Source organism: Xiphophorus hellerii, chromosome 18, assembly GCF_003331165.1.
Source record: "Xiphophorus hellerii strain 12219 chromosome 18, Xiphophorus_hellerii-4.1, whole genome shotgun sequence".
Classification (NCBI taxonomy): domain Eukaryota; kingdom Metazoa; phylum Chordata; class Actinopteri; order Cyprinodontiformes; family Poeciliidae; genus Xiphophorus; species Xiphophorus hellerii.
In genome coordinates, this window is record NC_045689.1 from 24,116,614 (window position 1) to 24,141,084 (window position 24,471).

General features: G+C 39.6%; 2 protein-coding genes across 4 annotated transcripts in view; one reads left to right on the top strand and one right to left on the bottom strand.

Annotated features, from left to right (window-relative positions):
• The window catches only part of rtn2a (reticulon 2a), a 28,168-nt gene extending 5,986 nt beyond the window's left edge, over positions 1-22,182 (bottom strand). Inside the window, exons 1-6 of one of the 3 annotated variants that reach the window (XM_032545545.1) lie at positions 10,644-10,818; positions 9,121-9,174; positions 8,279-8,854; positions 6,704-6,910; positions 678-885; positions 136-274 (exon numbers count right to left, since the gene is read on the bottom strand). In XM_032545545.1, coding sequence (XP_032401436.1) covers positions 136-274; positions 678-885; positions 6,704-6,910; positions 8,279-8,854; positions 9,121-9,174; positions 10,644-10,674 — 1,215 coding nt within the window. In that variant the 5' untranslated portion in view covers positions 10,675-10,818. Of the gene's footprint in view, positions 1-135; positions 275-677; positions 886-4,987; positions 5,041-6,703; positions 6,911-8,278; positions 8,855-9,120; positions 9,175-10,643; positions 10,819-21,369; positions 21,377-22,171 lie in introns of those variants that run through there. The other 2 variants (XM_032545546.1, XM_032545547.1) reach the window with 2 other exon arrangements.
• ppm1na (protein phosphatase, Mg2+/Mn2+ dependent, 1Na (putative)) lies at positions 18,148-23,329 on the top strand. The gene is made up of 6 exons (XM_032545549.1): positions 18,148-18,943; positions 19,416-19,987; positions 22,362-22,479; positions 22,573-22,687; positions 22,791-22,854; positions 23,150-23,329. The coding sequence occupies exons 1-6, from the start codon at positions 18,538-18,540 to the stop codon at positions 23,180-23,182; spliced, it is 1,308 nt and encodes a 435-aa protein (XP_032401440.1). The 5' UTR covers positions 18,148-18,537; the 3' UTR covers positions 23,183-23,329.
• The last annotated feature ends 1,142 nt before the right edge of the window (positions 23,330-24,471 follow it).

Here is a 24,471-nt window from a genome sequence, read left to right on the forward strand (position 1 = left end):
GAGGACTCAACACGGGTTCATTAAAATAGTTTCTTGTACTAAAAGACTAAACAGTCATGCACAAACAATGGCCAATACAAACAAACTACGTAGACAAATAGAGTGAATGTAATTAAATCAGCATGCTTAGCTTACCTTGAGGGATTCAAAAAGATTTTCTACAAAAAACAGCCTCCTCAGGGTATCAACAGCAGACAGAGCCAGAGAAATGGCTTTTTTCATGTAGATGTCAGCCTGCTCTCCACTTAAACTGATGTCAAGATCCAAGTATGACCTGATAGAAACACACAGTCATTAAGCCAATAAATTAACTCAAATATAATTAAAATACTGATATGTTGAGCTAGTTGTTAAGGAGGCAGTATAGGCCTCAAGAGTCCTCAGTCAACTCAATATTATTGTAAAAATAATTCATTAACAAAGCTCAGTTGTAATATAGACAGTAAATATTCGTTATGCAATATCCAACCTGTTTTAGATGCAATAAAAAAAACTTATTAATCTAAAAATAAGTTTCTGCACATCGTTTTACATACAGCGGCACATTTAAAACATGAAGGTGTCCAACTCCAGGGAATCTGTATTTCCCGTGTGTCTCAATATTTGATCCAGTGGAGGACTCAGGGAAATAATCTGAGTATTAAAACTGCACGAACGTTTCAAGGAAATCATCTTACTTGAAAGGATGTTCTCCGTCCCCCCAGCTGAGGATGTGGAGAAACTGGTAATAAATGCGTACAGAGATGGTGAAGCACATGACCGCCAGGGAGACGGTGGAGACCACAGAGATGATGCTGAGCTGAAACAGGGAAAGTAAGCCCACCACCAAGGCTGTGAGCACCAGGCCACTTCTCTCTATGTCCTTCCAGTAGATGAGGTCCATCACTGATAGACAGGTAAATGAAAACAATGGTCAGAGAAATGATAGTTGACAGACAAAAGTGGTTCTGTGCTCTAAATGTAATCAAACATTTTAGTGTAATTACATTTTGAAATTATTTATGAGGTCGGAATACAGGTAGAGCACATAACACCAGTTTTAAAGTCCCTACACTGGCTCCCTGTAGCTCAAAGAATAGACTTTAAAATACTGTTGTTAGTTTATAAATCACTGAACGGCTTAGCACCACAATACATTAAAGATCTGCTTTTATTGTATCAACCTTCCAGACCTCTCAGGCCTTCCGGTTCTGGTCTGCTCTGCATCCCCAGAACCAGAACCAAACAAGGAGAAGCAGCTTTCAGCTTCTATGCACCACAAATTTGGAACAAACTTCCAGAAAACTGTAAAACAGCTGAAACACTGACTTCTTTTAAATCTAGACTAAAAACTCACCTGTTTAGGATTGTATTTGAAACGTAATCAATTACAAATTTATTGATGTAACTTGACTTAATGATTGATTCTATATTGCATTGTGATTCTGTGTTTGTAATGATGTAAAGCACTTTGAAATGCCTTGCTGCTGAAATGTGTTATACAAATAAAATTTGATTGATTGATTGATACTCGATAAATTGCCAAGAACCTCTAATATCCAACGTTGTCTATAAATTATGACAAAATATTATGTAGTGTTTCATTTCTCTGTCTTAAAATGGGTGTACTTAGACAGAGGAGGAGGAAAAGGAATATTGAGAAGAAAGAATAAGGAGGGAAAAACACTAAGGGGAAAAAAAAAGGTGTTTTTGTCATCAAGCTTGAGATAGTAGCCAGCAGCTACAGGCTCAAGCCTTGGCTGAATTTAGCCTTCAGAGGGAAAAAAAGCCAGCAGTTGAAGGGAATTTAAATTCCCACCACCTGTTGTCACATGTCAGGCTGTCTGCACCCGACAATCTGAACCCTGATGGTTTCATTGTCTTTCAGGAACCGTTGGATCAGACATCGCTAATATATACAGTTTTAACGTTAACTTTTTGGTCTCTGTTTATTTCATATTAAAGCAATTTTGCCTTGTTTTAGTCTTGGAGGCTAAATATAACAAACTGGGTCTTGTTTGAGATTTGAACCCCCAGGACTGCTCACACTGCTAGAGACAATTATATCCATGTTCTGTGCAAAAGCCTTGAGCCAGGCCTCATTTCTTTATAATTTGCTTCCAGTAAGGCAAATTTTAATTTAACAATTAAGAGTGACCTTGATCAATGATTCCTCAGGCTTTCTGAAAACCTCCTGCAGTTTTTCATTGAACTGTAGCTGCTTTTCCTGTCCCATAGGGGGGATTTTTTGTTCAATCTCTGAACTAAATAATTTAAAATATTTTCTTGCAGTTTAGGGATTATGCACTCAAAAATATTAAGCAACTTAGTAAACATACTATTTAAATTTACATACTGAGGGTTTTTCCATATGCATATACACACACAACCAATTATAACAGGGATTTTATGAGATAGTGTGTTGTGTAGACAGACTTCTGGGTCTCTGTCAAACAGACAGGATGAAAAGCTAAGTACTCATGGAAGCCTCTTTGAAGAGAGAGCATTGTCAGTGGGTGGGTTATTTATAACGCCTCAATTCATTCCCACAACTTCCCTGCAATAGTCCTGCTAGCTGTCATTCTGAGCGATGCTCAACACACCGACGAGCAGAACTATTTAATCTCTAATCTCATATACTAATGAAGAAGCAGCACAATTAAAAATAAGCATATCTGTGGCAAACAAGTTTTCCATAAAATCACAAAGTAGTGCAATAGAACAATAATTAAAAAATACATCGTGGACCATCGTCGTTGGTTGACGATGGGTCATCGTCAACCAACCATCACATGTTATTGGCTCCTTGTCCCTTTTTGCTTTCATAACTTCATACTTTGGCAGTTTTTGATCATTTTGTGCCCAGCTTTCTCAGATAAGAAGGGGAGCCACTTGCTCAGGTATGGTTCATTGTTATAATACACCAAGTAGGAACCACTTTGGAGATGTTTCGTACCTACATTGACAGACAATAAATTAAGGCATTTTTCTACAATTTACTGCTAGTCTACTTTAAGGAAATGTGGTTATATGACCACAGTTAATAACAAATCCTGACAGAATCAGTTGCATCAGGCTATACTTTAATATCTGGACAATAATATCAGCAATTACATGGGTAAATGATTTGTTTGCAGGTGAGAGTTGAGGATGGAATAAACTGGAGAACCATGGGTGTGAAGTAGTATTAAGAGAAACATTATAAATCCTTCATCACATTCAGTGCAAACTCTTTTATAAACTTTAGAGGTTGTTTTCATCTTATATTCACCCATTTTCAAAAGTACTTTTGCTTGAGTTTGCGTCTCCCTCACAGATTTCTACATGCTTTTGCTTTTATCACTCAAACGTGATAATATTTAACATCAGATGAAACAACTTTACTAAATACAAAATGAACTTTTCTACATATGTTTTCATGCAATAAAGGGATAAGTTCTTTCTGGACCTTTCGCATGTTATGTAAAAAATTATCCGCATGACATAACAGCGATCAACCACAATTTTTTATTTTACTTTTACTGTGGTTTACTGCTGAATCTGGCAACTGAAATAGCACCTGCCCAACACCATGAAGTAGGCCAAAAGATATAAAAATCACTACATTATACCCCAGTCTTATGAATGTGTGACAAAGTAACTGACATCAAGCCATTTTTAAGGTTTTGGGGCTCCAGTGAACCACAATGGCAACCATTACCCACAAACGTAGAAAACATGGAACGGTAGCCAGCCTACAAAAAATTAAAAAGCATGTTACCAGCTCATCCCAAAAATCCCAGAACAATATTTAAGGAACCGTAGGCTTTGCTTGCTTCTGTAACATTTATGATCCTAAGAAAGATGCAGGATGGGAAAGTCCCAGTAACAAAAACAAAACTGACCAAAAATAACTCAAAGGTTTGTATCTCATTGGCTAAAAAACATCCTGAGTAATGGATGGAACCAGAGAATCCTGTAGAAGAATGTCCTGCAATCAATTTGTGACCTAAGAACTCAGGTTCACTTGGACAATAATCTGCGACACCAGCAGGTAAGTCCACCTCTGAACGACTCCCAAAAAGAGAGAAAATTTTGGTTTGGCCTAAAGCGTAACAAAACTCAGAAGAGATCTGTAATAGGGGAAGATGCTATTTTATGGCAGTAGGCCCTTTAAAACAAGTGTGAGAGTAGATTAGCAGGGACATGTAGGTTATTTGAAAACATGACGAATGTGATTTAGTATATCACATCAGACCAATTAAAAATAACATTTTACACAGAAATGTGAGCTTAATGAAACTTATGTTTAAAATCTATTTAAAGGTTATTATTTTAAAATCAATGTTTAATCTGATCATACAGGCCTCAGTGGAACATATATTTGAATTTATTTAATATGACTGTAAATATACAATTGCATCTGCTTGCCTGAAGGAAGCAAATATAAAGAAAATAATTGTAACCAACAATCAATAAAGGAATAATCAGTATAACAATGTGAACAAAGAATGGGTTTATTTTTAACTTTGAGTGAAAATAAAATAAACTTCAAGGCAATGTCTATTCAAAGCAACCATCCATTCATTTTCTTATTCTCACTCAGGTCATGTCTGCCTGTTCACTGGTCCACTGAAAGTGTCCCAGCTGTTCAGCCTAAAGCAGTAAAATCAAGCCAGCCAGGAAACAGCTGTCTAACACCATAACAGCACCGTTTTAACTCATTTGAATGGCAAACACTTATTTTGAATTGAAACCACTGATACAGATTCCAGCTAGTTATCCTGAGCAGCTCATAAGCCTAAAGTCAAACACACCTGTAGCTTGTCTTATTCGGTTTCAAAGGAACTGGCCCGTAAACTGATCTAAAGGAGAGGAGAGATCTCTGCTTCTTTCAACTACCTTTTCTTTTGTTTTATATGAACTTAAATCAAATATATTTTGTTCTCCTGATTTTGGCTTAACACTTCAAACCCTGCACTTTAACTATACAGGTGTAAAAAATTAGAATTTCTTTAAAATGTCTCACCTTTACTGGCCATGTTTGGTCGCTGTTCCAGTCTCTCCCTCTCCTAACTCCCCCTGCCTCTTTCTGTCTCCCCCACTGAACGAACTCCCTTCTCCTCCCTGAGCTGTTTTTGGCCGTCCAATGCTCACTCACCCCTGCAAAGGCCTAACAGCCCAAAATAATCTGCTGCTCCACAGAATCACCCTCCACTATTCAAGCCTCCCTGCCAGAGAACATAGAGTTGTTTTTTTGTCACTGTTTTGAAATTGATCAGCTTTTAAAGCAAAGTCCAATGAGAAGAAATAATAATTGCCATTTAGCTGTCATTTACCAGAGAAGAGTTAATTCTGTTATTTTTTTAAAGCCAAAGTTTGCTTCTCTTCCCATCCAAGAGAAGCTGAAAAGACTTCCACCATATTTGCATGTTGTTATTTTTTTTTTAAAGAAATCTTCCAAAATATGTTCTTGAAAGTCTCATAATCAGACAGTTTTGAATCTGGATTGCTGCAAATAGCAGTGATGCTTGATTTTTTTTTACTTACATTTCTAACAAGCTGTTTTTTTTTATTTTGAGTTATTTTATTTTATTACTTTTATTCTCAATTTTAGAATGAATCATTTCATGTACATTGCTTTGGGACTTTTTTCTGTAAAAAATGTTAAATAAGAAAATTTCACTTGAACTTTGTTTAATTGCTCAGAATAGGGACTCCGAAGAAGTAATTAGGAATGCATATTACATGTATATTGATAGCATGAGCTTTTAATTAACAATTTATAACATCCTAATTAGCATCAAAATTACACAGAAGCCCATTCAAATAAGGCAGATGTATAAGGAATTAGCTCTAAACACCTACATTTTCACATATATGCTATTTAATACTCAACTCAATAAAGCTCAATTAAATTAACTTAATTAAATTTATATACATGGTATATTTAGCAAACCAGAATTAAAAACCCTTTATGACCAAAATAAAGTTTTAAACTAGCAAAACATTTTTTAAAATTATTCAAGAATTTTGTTTTTTTCCACTCAGCAGTGTCAAATTTTAATTGTTGCAAACATATATTCAGATGTGATATTTGGTACCTGAAGTAACAGAATAAAAAGAAGGACAATTCTCATGTGGACACTCTGCATGTGACCTATTTATTTAAGACTATCTACACTGTCTGTCTGTCCACAAAATTATCAGGAGGCTTTAAATCCCTCCCTCACCTAAATGAGACAGAGCCTTTGTCTGACCATTGCAGTAGTCCACTTGAAAACCCATCAAGCATGATGACTGAATCTTATCTCTAATGATCCCCTTCTCTGCCTCACTCACTCAAGAACTTCCAACTTGCGCCAACGAATCTGCATACAAAGAAACTGCACACACACTCGCCCTAGTTTCTGAGACAGACGACACACACCGATAGCGGTTTCATTGGTGTGCCTGCCTGAAAAAGCCAGCCAAAGCCTGGAATGTTTCCTCTGCAATTAGCTCATCATTCCTGAAACCTCGAGAGAGTTGGTTACTATGGAGACAGTGGACAGCCAGGGTCTCTTGCCCGCCTGCCCCTGAAGGTACATGCTGAGAGGGAAATCTGAGCGTATCTTTGACTAAAGCGTTGACTTATGAGCTGCGAGGAAGAATCTGAGCAAAACTAACGTAAAACACAGAAGATCTGTGGAGGCAGATATGAAAAAGAAAAATGTTAGTAAAACGTAGTGATGTAATCCTGTACCTGCTATGTGGATGCATACGGTCAGATCCTCTGCTAGGTCCGGTGCTGAAAACCAGTGATCTCTGAGCAGCTGTTCCTGAGAGTTGTGGCCTACGGAAGCCGCAGACGAGCGCGCTGGGTCTGTGGGTCGCACAGAGGTGAGCAGCTTGACTGAAATGGTTTCCAAGGTGATGGGAGACTCGGGCTCTGAGGTTGGTGAATCCTCTGCTGCCGGGAAACAGAAGCTGATGTCACCATGGTGATAAAGTAAATAAATTACAGGCACCGTTACAAAAATGCAACTCTTTCTTTGCGTCTCCTAAACTCTGCAGAATCATTTTTTCTGTTGTGTGACATCAGCTCCAGTAACGAGAAAATCTCACAAATCTGATGATGTAATGCCTTACCATATGTACTCACCGGGCACTTTATTAGGTACACGTCTTCAAATTATTCTAAACACTTATATTACATGACAGGGGCTCAATGTATTGAGACATCTAGACATGGTGAAAACGACTCGGTGTTCAAACCGAGCAGCAGAATGAGGAAGAAAGGAGATTTGAATGACTATGAAGGGGGCATGAAACTTTGGCTACAATACACACAAGCTTATCAAAATTGGACAACAACTGTTTGAACAATTGGAGTTTTGATTTCATGTGTAACAATCAGATGGTGTGGTCTCTCGCATCTGGGGTAAGCAACTCTAAAGCATTGATCCTTGCCTTGTATCAATGGAGCAGCGGAGAGGTGGAAGTGTAATGGTGTATGCATACTTTTGGCTCCTTTGTAGCAATTCAACTTCATCGTAATGCAGCAGCCTGCTTGAATATTGTTTCTGAACATACTTAAAGATTTACGACCACAGTCTACCCTTCTTCTCCTGGCTATTTCCAATAGGATAACGCTTCATGGCATAAAGCGCAGGTCTTAAATGGTTTTAAACATGATGTTTTAAAGGTCACTGAAAACCAATGGCCTCTTCAGTCAACTAATTTCAATGCAAAAGAGCATCTCTGGGATGAGACAGAGCAAGAGATTTGCAGGATAGAAGTTGATGTCAATGTGGACCAAAATCTCTAAGGTATCTAACACCTTTTTGAATCTATACCATAAAACATTAAGACGGTTCTTAAGGTAAACAGGGGGTCCAACCTCGTACGAGTAAGGTGTGCCTAACAAAGTGGCCAGTGAGAGTGTTGGTATGTAAAAAAATAACAAGCATTCAATTCATGTGAGGGCTTTCTGACATCTGGCTTGATGTCATACTCTGCTTGTCTGTGCCACATGAAATGAAGAACCCCTTGAAGAAAAAGGTCATTGAGTGTCAGAGTTTATAATTAGCTCGGAGTTCATGAACGTTTGATACTAATGGCTGCAGACAGGAGGGATGAGCTGAACACTGACAGCGCCAGGAGTAAACATATACAGCATTTGTGAAGCAAAACGAGTTTCTCAAAACTACAACAAAAACAAAACAAAAAAAATCTTTCATCTAATCATTTTTAAAAGGTTGAAAGATGAATTGGGGAAATAATTTATGCATCTGATGATCAAAGAAACATCCAAGTCTTTGTGGCTTCTACTTCTTACCCCGAGCTATCTGTGAGAAACTGTGTTGCTGGATCTCAGAAGTTCGTTGACCAATCTGACTTGCGCTCTCTTCTGGTCCATCTCCCACATTTGTCCTTTCACTTTTTGAGTCCAGAGTTTCAGGAGCGGGCTGCACTGTAAGAGTTTCCCTTTGTTCCCCTTCCCTTCTTCCCACAGGGCTTGCTGTCCTTGGTTCCTCTGACTCCCGCGCTCTAGCCTCTGATGTTGTCTCTTCTTCATCTTGATTGAGAAACCCCTGTGGCTCCCAGTCCACATCAGGGGAGTCTAACAGCATTTCCAGCGTGTCAGTTCGAATCAAAGGAGCGCGTCCCAGCCGGGGGACGCCCCTGCGTCGCTCACGATGGTGGCGTGAGCTCCCAACCGCTTCGGCCTCTGCGATGGCGATGTAAGAGAAGGTCAGCTCGAAGGAGTGCTGGCGAGGAGTCCCCCAGATGGACGGGGAGGAACCTTGTCCTTCGTCGTCGTCCGGATCTCCTGTCTCCACTTCTTCATCGTCATCGTCGGACCACTCTCTGGCTGTTTGCAGATCGCACATCTCTGACTCCTCGTTGCCGCCTGGATACAAATCAAGACAGGCAGTCACTCATTTACAAAGACAATGATGAAAATGTCTTCCACTAGTCCTAACACCAAGTAGTTTATTTGATCAGCAAGAGCCATTTCTGTTTTTTTTCTGACAGAAGAAAGGTAGAAATAGATGAGGTTTTCAGATGAAACTTGTTTTGATGTTGCTATCAAAGTAATTGGTAATTGCGACATTGTTATTGTGACATGTAAATAAAAACTAAATGAAATACAGAGGAGAGGTGAGAGCTTTTTACCATCGGTGCATGGAGGTGTTGAGTCTGGGGTGGACGCCACAGAGCCATATTCCTCTGGAAGAAAGCAGTTACATGTTACATCAACAAGCAGCTTCAATTATTACAGCTAGAAACTCGACAGCAGATCCAAAATCTGGGAGTAGTGGTGGACTCAGACCTGAACAACCAGAGACATATAAAAACAGTTACAAAGTCAGCCTTCTCTCACTTAAAGAACATTTCTAGCAAAATCCTGTTCTCACTAAAACTAGGACGATACCAACATCATCCCAGTTCTAAAGTCTACACTGACTCCCTGTTGCTCAGAGAATAGGCTTTAAAATACTGTTGCTAGTTTATAAATCACTGAACAGCTTAGCACCAAAATACATTAAAGATCTGCTGTTGTTGTATCAAGCTTCCAGACCACTCAGGTCTTCTGGTTCTGGTTCTGCTCTGCATCACCAGAACCAGAACCAAACATGGAGAAGCAGCATTCAGTTTCACCTGGAACAAACTTTCAGCAAGCTACAAAACATCCGAAACACTGAGTGCCTTTAAATCCTAAAATAGAGTTGCCTTTGATTCATAATAACGCTACCACTGTAATCACAACATTTTATATATATTTGCTTGATGATTTTTATTTTAGCATTTAGCATTAACAAACTGTAATGTAACCAATTGTTGTTCCGTTATTGGTTGCTGTAGTATGTTTTTTTTTTCTGGTGTGAAGCAGTTTGAACTGCCTTGTCACTGAAATGTGCTACACAAATAAACTTGACTTGATATATAAAAAAATATCTCAAGATAAACTGAGATAAACTGTTCCATTATATAGCTCAGCACAGATGTACTGCAGATGAGCAGAAACACACAAACCCCATAAAAACTGCAGTACCACACAAGAACTAACTGTAAATGCACTATAATTCTTTCCTTGCCTGCATTTCATGTGAAAAGATGCTGCTAAGGCTAACAAATATTAATGCTGATAGAAAATATCAGACTAAGGGAACACAGTGTGTTCATCACTCCTAAATGCATACTGTAGGTCATTGAATATTGAGTGGTTCTGGCAGAAGTAAAAGGCTTTCACTGCATTAGATTGCCAGCATGACACCAGTGTATAAATCAAGCAGGCAGCCATTGCACTGAATGCAGCATATTCTGTGCAGCAGTAGTGTGAGCATAGGAAAATACTCAGCTACTGTAACATAGCTTTAGATTAGATTGGGGGGGGGGGACAAAAATTCAAAGCACAACAGAAGCATTCAGGAAGGAATAATTTATGATCTGAACATGACTCCATGCAAAGGCTTTCTGCACACAACCTGCAAACTGAGACATGAAAACAATAAGAGCGTGCCTCTGCACTGCAGCGATCCATTTATTGTTTATTCAAGGTAAAAGCAGGAGAGAGGGCGACGGGATGAGCTAACACATACGATGATGTGAGAAAAAGATGCTGAGGTGGGTTGTGCACATCTACGAGATCGCCGCTGTGCAAGCACACACAAGAAACAAACACAAACAAGACTTACGGCAGTGGGAGAATCCTAAAACCTGGCCCATACTCCATCAAGGCATTGCTGGGCCCATCCAGTCTGGAAGCCCCCCTCCCTCATCCACTGCCGGCACTCACGTTGTGTGGATTCACTCTCTTCATCCGTCTCCTGTGAAAGCAGCCTCTTCCCTCCCCTGCCTCTGTTACTCAGCAACCCCGCCCTGCCTCACTCCACTCCGACATCCTCCCCTCTGCCGCCTCCACTCGTCATCTAATTTTGCGTCGGCGTGACTGCAGCCGTAGGAACGTACGCTACAGGAAAGGGAGAGGAGCGTGAACGCCTGTTGTCAAATTTTCATTCACAGCCAGTCTATGTGTATCTGTTCCTAATCACGTGGCTCCAGCTTTAGGAGCAGGAGACAGGGAGGAGACAGGGAGGGATAAGTCATTAATAATGCAGCACACACACAGATGATGATGCAGGCTTCATCATAATGCAAAAATAAACATGCATGGGAAGTTTGCTTCAATGAGTTACGATTTCATCTTAAAGACTGTGATATGCAATGATTAAAGAAATTAAAGTATAGCTATGAAAAAGATGTCAAGTATGGGGCAGTAAAGTGCCAGAATAAACCTGATCCTGATAGAAACGTTCAAGAGTTGGGAGGGCAAAACCCATAAAGGGAAAAGTGTTCATAATTCTTTTGTTTCTTTTTTATATTTATGTTATACAAAGATGAAAGTTTAAACGGTGAAATGGAATTTTAAAACTTAAAAGAAAGAACTGTTCATAGACAACCACAAACTTTAGTATACTTCGTTTATATTTTATGTAATTGACCATTTTATGTTACATTTTCTTCACAAATAACTATTTGTGGCTATTTTATTGGGGCCTGCCCATAGCAATGCATAGGGATAGAATCCCTATGCATTGCTATGGGCAGGCCCCTATTGTTCTACACCTCAAAATTACTGCCCCTTCCTACTACCGTTAATGCGGCTCGTACCGCTGCGTGCCCCCTCACAATATATATATCAAAACGTGCGGCTCAATCCCGTGAGGGGAGCTATTACTTTTGTTGGCATTTCGAGTAACTGTAGCGACATAATTAACAAAAAACGAGCCAAATTTAACTCAAAACAAAAGTCTGACACAAAACAGTGTCAGTTAGACTCAAAATAGACAGAATTTAGTCTGCCTCTCTGAGCTGCTCTTTAGAACCACAGTGATGGCAGAACGTCAGAACTACAGACATGGTGGAACAAAAGCTATAAACTCATTGCATCTCTGAATGGTGCTGTTTATGTTATATCTTATATGCATATCATCTAGTGGTGGCAAAAGCAACAAAATGCTACTATGCTCTGGACATGATGACATGCTTTGATTAAATTAATAAATGCGATTCCAGTACCAAAAAATTAACTTTATACCAGGTGAGTCTCTCTAACCTGAGAATGTGAACCTGTACTGGGCTGATTCTGTGCCTTCAAATAATTTTAACAATACTCCTGGAGAAGATTCATAACTTATAACTTATAACTCTGAAACAGGAACAGGTCTGAAAAACAGCCTGTGTGCTACACTCAAGAAAGAGATTCATTTGATGCATCAAAGAGTGATGTCATCACTGCTGATATCATTGTTACCAGTAGAACTGAACATTCTATTGATGCATTAACATCAAACATGTTTTGAGCGTCAGGCGAGTCTGGTTTATATTCAAGTCTATGTGAAGCGTTGGATGCGCTAGATGTGTCAAACGCTCCAAACGGTTCAAATTGCGCCGCTCTAGAGGCTTGAAGCGCGACGCAATGGCCCTCGACGCGCCTCCACATAGACTTTGAATGCAAACCAGCTGTGCCTGATGCTCAAAACGCATTTGGTGTGAACGCACCATTATATGTCCAGTGTCACATTAGGTCAGTGCTTCTCAATTCCAGTCCTTAAACCCCCTGCTCTGCATGTTTCAGAACAGCTGTTCCAGAACAGCATGACCTCTTCTGCAGTCATCAAGTACTGCAGTAGCATGTTAATCACCCACAGATTCAATCCAGGTGTGTGGCAGAAGGGGAACACCTGAAACATGAAGGGCAGGGGGGCCTGAGGACCGGAATTGAGAAACACTGCATTAGTTCCATCATATTAGGACCAGGCTTTGGTCCTAATATGATGGACTCATTGCTTTGGGTCAGGGGTAACGTTTAGAGGTAAGATGCTAATTAAGTTTTAGGTAGGGTTAGGGTTAGGAATAGACTAATATTGTTTGGGGTTAGGGAAAATGTGTGGATTAGGCAAAATCGCAGCTACTAAAATGAAGGAAATCAATGCAAAGTTCTAATATGGGTCGAAATAGTTTTGACAAACCTGTACAGCATTTTGTTTTCTAAATCATTATAAACAATGATGATATAATATTAGGGTGTTTTTCTGCCAATTGTGTAGCTGCAGTACACTAGTAGTCTAATGTGTTGAATGTGTGAGACACATTCAACGCATTAGAAACCAATCAGAACCAAAGGTTTGCCTTTTGGTTCTGATTGGTTGTTTCTGGATAGTAGCAGAGCCAGATGCATTTTCGCAGATTCTCTGTTTCATATTCTACTGTCAGACACTTTTAACAAAAATTCATCCATCCATCATCTAACACACTTATCCTTGCGCACACACATTCACACCTTAGGACAATTTAGAGAGATCAATTAATCAAGCAATTAATGCCGAGTGTTAGCAAAACCTAGGTTTGGATAATGACCTAGGTTAGTGCCACCTGGGGGTGGGTCGGCGTAACGGCCGAGCCGGGCATAGATTGGCCTTCACGCCAACGCCAACATGAAGCCCCTTCATGCAACCAGTGGAGGTTGGTCGCATGGACGTCTGTCTTTCTTCGGACCTCCATGTTTGTGTGGAGGTTTGGCTTTGCGTGGACTCCTCTGATTGCAACCTGGGTGTGGGTCGGTGCAAAGGCTGAGCCACGCTATGCATGGAGACCCCTGGTTGATTGGAGGTCTGTCTTTCGTTAGAACTCCCTGATAGATTGGAGGTCTGTCTTTCCTCGTACCTCCCTGGTTGATGGGAGGTCTGTTTTTCGTTAGACCTCCCTGATAGATTGGAGGTCTGTCTTTCCTCGTACCTCCCTGGTTGATTGGAGGTCTGTATTTCGTTAGACCTTCCAGATAGATTGGACGTCTGTCTTTCCTCGTACCTCCCTGGTTGATGGGAGGTCTGTATTTCGTTAGACCTCCCTGATAGATTGGAGGTCTGTCTTTCCTCGTACCTCCCTGGTTGATGGGAGGTCTGTCTTTCGTTAGACCTCCCTGATAGATTGGAGGTCTGTCTTTCCTCGTACCTCCCTGGTTGATTGAAGGTCTGTATTTCGTTAGACCTCCCTGATAGATTGGAGGTCTGTCTTTCCTCGTACCTCTCTGGTTGATGGGAGGTCTGTATTTTGTTAGACCTCCCTGATAGATTGGAGGTCTGTCTTTCCTCGTACCTCACTGATTGATTGGAGGTCTGTCTTTCCTTGAACTCCTCTGTTCGTAGGGAGCCTTCTATTTGCAGGGGGACCTCTGGTTGGGTGGAGACTCTAGGACGGTTGTTTTCCAGAGCAAGTTTTAACTTCACCTTGAGGTCTGCAACCTGACCCTGCAGAGATTTCACCGTTTCCTCCTGTGCTTTGAATTTGGAAGCTTGCTCTGTGTGACTTTTGAGCTGCTCCTCGTATTTAAGTCTCACTCTGTATTCTTCAACCATTACTTCTATCAGACCTTTGTTGCGGGAGGCATATTTTTCAGCCTCCCTCTTGAAGTATTCCAGCTGTTGAAGAATGCTCTTGTCAACTGTAACTTTGGACGAGCAAGAAACCTTTGATACATCTTTAATCTCTGGCACGTTTCTTTCATGTTCACGTTTGACTCGCAGGTGATGTTCTTTTACTACCATTTTTTGCAGTTTTTGAATCTCCTCCTGATGTGATTTGACTTCAGCCTGATATGCAATCCTTCGGTCTCTTTCCTCATGGAGATCCAAAATCTTACTCTGCAACTCGCTTTTAAGATCGTCTACCTGCTTTGTGAGATTGATGACGTGTTGGCTTGTTTCTTCCACAACTTCCACTGAGGGGGTCATCTCGAAGCCAGCAGAGGGAGTTGTTTCCTGCTTGACTTCCAATGATGTTGGACTCTCAAAGTTGCCAGAAGGACCTGATTCCCCCTGAATCTCTGCTGATTCATCTTCCGGTTTAACGGGGCTGTCGCTGTCATCTTCAAAAGAAATGACTGCGTCGAAGTCGACTTGGATGTTGAGGTCCATCATGTCGACCCATGAAAGCTCAGCTGGAAAAGCTTCATGTTCACAAGCAATCTGTTGTTGCTTCATGTCGATGTTCTGGTAAATTCTTGCTTCTCTGAAAGGCGTGTAATATCTGGAATCGATATCCCGCTTGTTTCAATTAATTTCGAACGTGCTCTGAAGAGTGATCTGTCGCGATAGAACTGTGGAACAGGTCTGAGAAAACTCTGTCTGCAGCTACATTCAAGAGAGAGACTCCTTTGTGGTATCATAGAGTGACGTCATAACCGCTGATGTCATTGATGTCATTGGAATTGAACATTCTATCAACCTTATTCCTGGGAGGCTTACTGGGGAAACGATTAAGGGTGTTACTTCCGTCGCCCACCAGAAGTAGAAGTATTTCATTGTAATTTGGAGGGTTTTTGGCTAATCTATATTCATGATAGAAGTTACATCTCTGTTTTCAGTTATTGTACAATATTTAGTAAATTTGTTTATGGACACCGTCTGCTATCAGAGAGCTATTCAGTACAGAGGGTTGTAATTATGAGCTTAATCACGGGGAGCGACAGTGACACCGCGTTAAGTTTTGTAACGGAATTTCAAAAGAAAAGCCTAAATATTCCTCTCAGGGTAGTGCTAACTAATATTAGCCTTTACTATCTTTTTTCTCTCAGGTTATTGCACTGCCCTGCTGCGCAAGACAGTGAGTTAACATTAGCACAAACCTTTGCATTTCACTGCCCCCATTAGCATCAGCCTTTTCCCTAAAAGAAGCTTTTAGCTATTTTTCTTATTTATTAGCCACGCTTAGTACACTGAATGGAGTGATGCTCCACATGCTACTGACAGCATTTTGGCTAATGTTAGCAGTTTGGCTCATTTTAACTTGTACACTAATTTCAACATACTGAATGGCATAAGTCCATGTTACTCTACATGTTTGTCAATCTCCACATGCTATTGAGTACATTGTAGCTTACTTTAGCATTGATGCTAATTTGTTGCATCAGAACACCCACGAAGTGTGCCAACCGACAGGCACACTTTGGCAGGCCTCGTTTAAATTTCTTCAGAAATTTTCTAGTTTTATATTAATGGTTTGCTGTCATCACCACACACAGCCATCAAGCACCAAACTAGCGTTACTTTTTTCACAGATATTGAGAAGTCATTTCACATCTGACTGAGATTATAGTAGCAGAGTGCAAATGCGATCACTGTGTGCATGTTTACTCGAGGCAAACAAACACAAATAAAGTGATGACCTCCAGTCAGAGATCAGGGTAAGTTAATAAAAGGTTTAGTTGTATTTATACCTGGATGAGAAGAGTGTCACATAAAGTAGCAGCCCTTAAGCAGCCCTTATCCAGGTCAGGAGCTGAAAATACACAAAAGAAAACATAGAAAGGAGATAAGTCAATTAAACCTCACAGATTTTTTTTTCCTTTTTAACTTAAATAAATTTACAATATACTCTTCCATAAGGATTTACAAATTATAATGCAAATTTATTCTTGTCACAATATCAAAGTTTGTGATATTCATATCATGAAGAACTGTCATTTAACAAAACTTTCCTGGATTCAGGTGCTTTCAAATATGACAATTTATAGCATTTGACTGTGATGTATGTTTTGTTTTTTTTAATTACGTTTAATCATAGAACCTTCCACATTTCTTGACAGCCCTGGTAAAGATGAGTAAAAGGTCTGCAGTAGTCACAATGACAATTCAGAAACATCCAACCTTTTATTGAAGTATATTTATTTGGTACGAGAAAAAAAAACAACTTGTTTCTAAGGTTAAGATTTTTTAAACAAAATTAGTAGGGGCATTATCACTGCTATGCTTCTACTGTTAACATGGCAGAGCAATGATTTCCTCTACATCCAATCATCCATCCACAAGCTCAATTCATGTGTACTGTATGTCAATTTCTTCCTTAATAGCATCTTCCCTACCACAGGAAAGGCCAGACAGTTGCTAAAGAACATCAGAGACCAGACCAAATCTGCTCAGAGCTGGAATAGACAACAAGAACCTGAGAGACACTGTTGTTGAGACTAATTCAATAAGAATGAAATACAGGATGGTCATCAACTATCCTGTCAACATGTTGCCTCATAGGGTCAAGCTAATCATGAAAAAGGGATTGCAGAACAGCTTATAGTACATGACAGTAGTTTGTTAATGACCAGATCAGGGCTTATCTGCATACTTTTCTTCAATTCCTAAGATAATATCTAAATTATACAGAAAAAGTCATGAGAACTTGTGGTGGTCAAATATGACCAAAATCAAGATCTTTGGAATCAGCTTGATCCACTGTGTTTAGAGGAAGATAAATGCTAATTATGACCCAAAGAAAACGTTCTTTATGGTCTAGCATAGGGGTGGAAATAAGATGCTTTGGGGCAGTTTTTCTGCGTGGGATAAATGATAACTTCACTACATTAAGAAGCCAAAGAACTGGGTCATATCTGACCTTAAAGAATATCCTTTGTCACTCAGCCAGAACATTAAAGATGGGTTGTGACAATAGCATGACAATGAACTCCACAAACATATAAGCAGAGCAACAAGTAAGTGGCTAAAGAAAGAGCACAAAAAGGTCAAGGAGTGGATGCAGCAAACTCAAGATCTCAATTCTGCAGAAGTCTGTTAAGGAAGCTAAAACTTTGAGTTGTGAAGTAGCAGCCAAGAAACCTGGGTTTGGTTTACAGTTTCTAAAAAGCAGAGCAGGCCAAAGTCCCTCGGGAGGCATAGAGTCTGTATTTAAACTACAGCCAGTGGGAAAATGGAAGACACTTGTGTTTTAGATCTACAACAAATCATCTATATTGTGCAAGAGACATCATAAATCAAAAACATATTCATGTTGAACATGTTATATTTTTATATGTTCTTTTTCTGTGGAGTTCAGATATTATTGTTTACAGTAGAAGCAATACTACTGCATCTGCTAAACCATAAAACCTTCACACGTCCAATAATGTCCTAAGCGTCTTCAGATGAATCGTGTTTAAAGTAACAGACTGTCCCTAAACAGAGCAGCAAGGTGCTTAATGAGTAAAATACAAAACAAATCACTCATGCAATCCCTTTGCTTAGTCTGATAATGGGATTCCTTTATCAGACTCATTGCGTAAAATGTACTCTTAATAATCCAGGGGATGTGTGCATACGCAGGTCATCTGTTGTGCCTCACTGGCCAGGTGATTATCCAGTAGAGTTTCATAAGAAAGAAAGAGAGATGAGTGGGTGGAGCAGAGAAGATGGATAACTAAACAGATTAACTGATAGAAGAGTGACCGTCAGAACAAGGTGGAGAGAGGAGTGAGATTAAGACGGACTGTGACCCATACCGAAGGACCTTGGACACTGGAAATTGTACAAGTCAGCTTAAGGATGAGCAAACGGGACTCTTGTTTTTAAATTAAAAACACTCATTTTTTGTTAGTTTTTTATTTTTTGTATTAAAAGCAATTAGTTTATCTGGTAGGGCTGGCACAGCTTAAGTGTTGCCCTGGACCTGTTGAGGAAAACACACGGCCGGCGGAGGAGCACCAGGAGGAGACGGGCCGCCGGCAGGTCGAGCAGGAAGCTTGAGCAAAGGCTCCGCTGCGTGATGAGGACGGCCAGGCGTGCCAGCAATGTGGAGGTGCCCTCCTTTCTCCGGCAGCTGGTTAAAGAGACGGAAAAAATGGTAACGTTTTTCTTCAAAGGGGGATCCAGAGAAAGGGGCTGTGAGGAGGAGGACAATTTAGAAGACGAAGACGCAATGCCAAGCCCCTACCTGGACCACCCCAACTTGGAGAAACATGTTGCAGAAGGGGGTTCTAGTTTGGGGTTGAACTACGCTGTGGCCAGCATGCAGGGCTGGAGGGCTCAAATGGAAGATGCCCACACCTGCATGACCCAGCTGAAGGGAGACCTGGGGGACTGGGCGTACTTTGCTGTTTTTGATGGACATGCAGGCGTCACAGTGGCCCAGTACTGCTCCAGAAACCTACTGGATCATATCCTGACAACAGGTACACAACTAATGTTGATAATACCTTCAATATGGTTGAATGCTGATGCAAAACGTACAGTTTACTGGGACTGCATGTTTTTATGGACTAGAAACACAACAAAACAGGTAAACGAGACCTTTGTAAGGGTTTAGAACAGAGTTGAGGCATCTTGGAATAATTTGAAAACATGTTTTGGGAATTCCCTAAATTAATAAATCTTAACCCAAAAGGCTTATAGAGGAGATCATCCACTATGCCAAACAGAGAGCCTCAAGTGCTTCTCCATCAACTCTTTGTTTTATGCCAAACCCACCATTAGATTCACAGTACAATATTTTAAAACCTACAAGTGGGTCCCAAGCAACCAGTTGAAATGTAGACAGCTAAAATCTAATGGATATTATAAAGTCTTGTTGACCCCTAGACTTAATCATTGCTCCCATATGCGGTGCACACATTTATCTGAATGCCAAAGTATTGTTTTCAACAGGTGGGATCAAAGCAAACGAGGACCCTGACCAGGTGAAGGAGGGAATCCGTGAGGGATTCCTGGGCATCGATCGCCACATGCACAAAATGGCTCGCAAGGACAATTGGGACAGAAGCGGCTCTACCGCAGCAGCTGTTATGATTTCTCCACGGTATATTTACTTCATCAACTGCGGGGACTCACGCACCTTCCTCTGCCACAATGGCCAGGTGGTCTTCTACACAGAGGACCACAAGCCGTTTAATCCTAGGGAAAAGGAGAGGATCCAGAACGCCGGCGGCTCGGTTACCCTGCAGAGGATTAACGGCTCACTAGCCGTTTCCAGAGCACTGGGAGACTTTGACTTCAAGGAGGTGGACTGGAGACCACAAACAGAGCAACTGGTGTCACCAGAGCCAGAAGTGTACGAACTGGAAAGGACACCCCAAGATGAGTTCCTCGTGCTGGCATGCGACGGCGTGTGGGACGCCATCGGTAACGAGGAACTGTGCGCATTCATACGGAACCGTCTCCAGGTGTGCGATGACCTGAGAGACATCTGTACCCAAGTCATTGACCTCTGCCTCTATAAGGTGAGACGTAAGACCAACGTAAATTACACAAGGACCAAGAGGTGTCAATATTTAATTTGTGATTAAGATGTAGATTTAATATTTCAGTAGGACCTTCTAAAAGAGTAGATAAAAGGAAGAAAAATCAACAAATTTAGGAATCACACCGTAGAATACTTCTAGAAATAAATATGAATTATTGAACAAATCCTTCATTTCCTGCTGGCTTCTTGTATTAAATATTCTGTAACACATTTATTTCCTTCATGTGTCATGTGTTATTATGAATTAACAGGACATATATAAAAGAAAAGCTGAAATCAGTGTCAGAGAGAATCTCTAAATAAAATGCTTAGCAGTTTGATAAATGTAAACATTTATCTGCAAGAGTGTTGTGATGAGTTTTGGGATTGGGCCAGTTAATTACAAAAAATAAGATTAACATCCTAAATTCCACCTTCTGAATGTAAAAAAAATTTACAGTTTACATTTGTTTTAGTTGATTTGTTTGCAAAATAAACAAGTAAACATCGGTTATGTAATTCACTCCTCCAGTAGGATTGCAGCTCCTCCCGCCGGCTTCGTCACAAACAGACTTTGTTTCTCCATCGCCGCTCTGCATGGGTCCGGCGTGTAGTAAGCATCTCTGACGCATCTAATCATTTGTGGATTAGAAGGCCAATGATTTTGACATTTGTTTTTGTACGTTTTACATGAAAGGAATATGGTTTACTTTATGCCACCTAAAAACACATATCATTCTAGTTTTTTTTCCTTTGTCCTGATGCTAACCATAACATCAAAGCAATAAATGGCAAAATAGTAAGTATTCAAGATCGCAAATCTAATATCCAACCTAACCACACGACAACAGACTTGATTATTTCACTCATTTGTCCTTTTACTGCCTTTTATTAGATTATTGCAATCCTTTAGCAACTGCCAAAACTAATAAAAGACTTTACTGTCCTATATTATTTTCAGTCCAATACTATAATACAGATAATTTCAACAGGCAAGTCTAGAATCAAGTGTGTTTTTCAGTATTTTGCTCTGAAGTGAACTTACAGCAACTCACCAAAACCTCTACGGACTCCACTAGAACTCAACTGGTGGTTGTTTATCGGCTCACTAAATGCTACAGCAGGCAGATTTATGAATCAGTAGTCTCACACTGACAAATAGGTGAGCTAAGCAGGCTTTCAGTGACGCACCTAATTGTTACGTAAGTGGATTCTACTCCTGGATGATCAAAAATACCGATGAGCGCTTTGCCTGACCTATATATAGATGCACTAAGAGATCCTTAAACATTAGGTTGGAGCAAGAAAAGCTGCACATGGTTGGGATTAACACTGAATGTGAGCGTGTTGGCGAGAGCTCAGCAGGAGAGTGGAAGACACTCCCCCTCTGAGTTTTAATCCTTCCCTCTGTGTGTTGCTATTTATTTCACCTGGAAAGGCTTTAGTGTATCTATAACACTTCCTGTTCCAGTAGATTGACCCTCAGCGCTCACAGCTCTGCAGTTATAACACAGTCATGATGTAACCTGAATTTTATAAAAGCTACATGCCGTAGCCTATTAACATCACCAATTATATTATGTGTTATTACTGTAGATTTAAAACACTGCAAATGCAACAAATGACCATAAAGCCAATAGCCTAAATTACTCAGATCTGACCATCTACTTGTAAATAGTTATTAATCCATTCTTTTACCACATTTGGTTGATTAATATTTGATCAATCATTCAGCCTTTAGTTAAAGTAACAGAAACACATGATAAAATTAATGTAATTAAAATATAATGCTGGAAATATTTAATTAAGAGAGTAGCAAAGCTACTAGATTATTGATATATTTTATTTAACGGTTTTTTTTAGGTTTACCACTGTTAATAATAATAATAATAATAATAATAATAATAACTTATATTATTGTTATTATTATTATTAAGGTGCCAACTAATTTTTTACACCTCTTTGTCACAATATAAATGCTATTTAATATAGCTATTAAGATCTTAATGTGAATAGAAAACCTAGAAATGCCTTGTACACAGTTATTTAAAAAAAAAAAATCCCACAGGAACATAGTAAAGCAAGACCAAATATAGAAAAAAACTTTTCTTGTTTATGTGTTAAAATGCTTTGTTCAATGGCTAAAGTTATTATTATTTTTATTTTATGTTGTTTATTTAACTCTTCAAAATTTTAACTTTTCAAAACCTATCCCAACACCTTTTACATCATTTTAATCATTATCTTTTGTCTCAATTCCTCTCAGGGACTAATGTTTTTGCTGAACGGAAGCTAATTTAATTCTACATCCTCTAGGTGTATGAATAATGTTGGACTTACCTGCATTAATAATCCTCTGCTTCCCTCTGCAGGGCAGCTTGGACAACATCAGCATCATCATCGTGTGCTTCCCCGGCGCCCCCCAGGTGTCGCAGGAGGCACTGCAGCGAGAGGCAGACCTGGAGCAGCACATTGACATGAAAGTGGAAGGTGATTGGATGGATTTGCAGAAGTTTACACTAACTTTTATCAGACTGCTTTCGCCTTGCATGCATTTGTCATCTCAAATTGTTGCCTCTGCAGAAATCATTCAGATGATGCGATCCAAAGATGAAGACCCCGACCTTCTGTATGTGATCAAATTCCTGGCTGCAGAGGAGATACCAGGGCTCCCACCAGGGGGAGGCATCACCAGCAAGTGAGTTAAATGACATTGTGATTAATAATCCATAACGCTGTCAGCTTTAATAGATCAAAGCAGAAATGTGTGGACTGAACCACTTTTACATCTGTTTTTGCAGGAGAGACTGCATCATAGGAGCTTATCAGAAACACATCATGAATCTCAGGATGCAGGAACCTATGGTGAGGCATTCATGCATTTCATTCAGTCATCATTACTATTTGGAACACAATTACTGCTTTTCAATATGTTCATCTTTTTGTCCAGTCAAAAATGAAAAATATTGAGTAGCGGAGGGAAAGAAATTCCAAAAATTGAAAGTGAGAATTTTTGCCCTTGACAAGAATTAGAGGAATAATTAAAATCAACTAATGGTATTGGACATTTTTACAGGATTGGAACAATTTACAATTTAGAAATGATTTATAACGTTTAGACGTTCCAACTGGACTAACTCATTGAATTGCAACTTTGCAGGACATTGGCGGGTCAGAGGAGGACTCAAGCTAACGTCATAACCACAGAGTCAACACTAGCTTCAAGTTTTACATTTTAGTTGAGCATTTAACCAAGAGGACAATGTTTCCTGTGATGCATATCCTGAATTTGTCCTCATGTTTTTATTTTCTGGTCAATTAAAAGAATATATGGATCAGACACACTCACTGGGTTGATTTTTGACGCTGTGTTTTTCTGTATTCAAAGTATTAACAGTTTGTTATGGTAAGAAAAGTTTTCTAATTTTCAGGCTAACACTCAACTTAATAAGTAGGGCGGCAATCAAAACTATCCGCACCTCAAAATCACAGGGTTTTGTGATGTAATCTGTGATTCAGTACCAGAATTATTTCGAGTTCATACTGTCATCAATTATAATCTGGTTAATTACAAATAAACTTCAGCTGCCCAAGAACAATTTTCTACACTTTTGCTCATTCACCTTTTTTGTGTGATTTTTTTGGGCCATCATTTCATAGGGTGTGGTTGGCACCAAACAGAACATGACCGAAACACTGAATATAAGTAACTGACAGCAACATAATTGTTAAAGACTTGCTGCCATATACAGACTTAAAGCCCAACTGTTCAATATGATTCACCATTTTATATAATGTTCTTTGATGTTAGTCGTTTTTACTTTATTTGTAAAGTAATCTCGAGTGTTATGAAATGCAATATTACAATTTGGAATAAGGCAATAACATTACAAAATGTGGGAAAAGTGAAGCACTGGGAATACTTTCCAAATGTACTACTTCCCATTACTCCACACTTCTCCGCCATCAGGCATAGAAACTCTTCATATGAGGAACAAAATGACAAATTTCAAACCACACAGAAAAAAACCCATATTGCAAAACAGATATACATTTTCTGTGTATTAGGTTACTCTTTTGATCTTTGAAAACAAATAGTTTTCTTCAAGTCTTGGGAAACAGAGGTAAATGAATAGAGAGAAAATGTTGGAGACACATTAACCATGACTGAAGAAAGTGAGAGGTGGAGACACAAGAGGAGAAAGAGAGCGGGTTTTTTCCAGGAATTAGCATTTCTGTAGCAGGTCACAACATGTGCAATGAACTCTCTTTGTTTTGTGTAAACAAGTCCATAACAGACAGCAACTTTCAGAAAAACAAGTTCTACCATAAATTATGCTGTATGGAATTATGCTGCCTCTTTACTCCCTTCAGTGATGTTTGTCAAATCTAATCTGTGAATAATTTAGTATACTTGCATTTTTATCAGCTTATACTGAGTCGGTGATCATTTTTTCCCAATCTATAACCAATGGGCGAGAG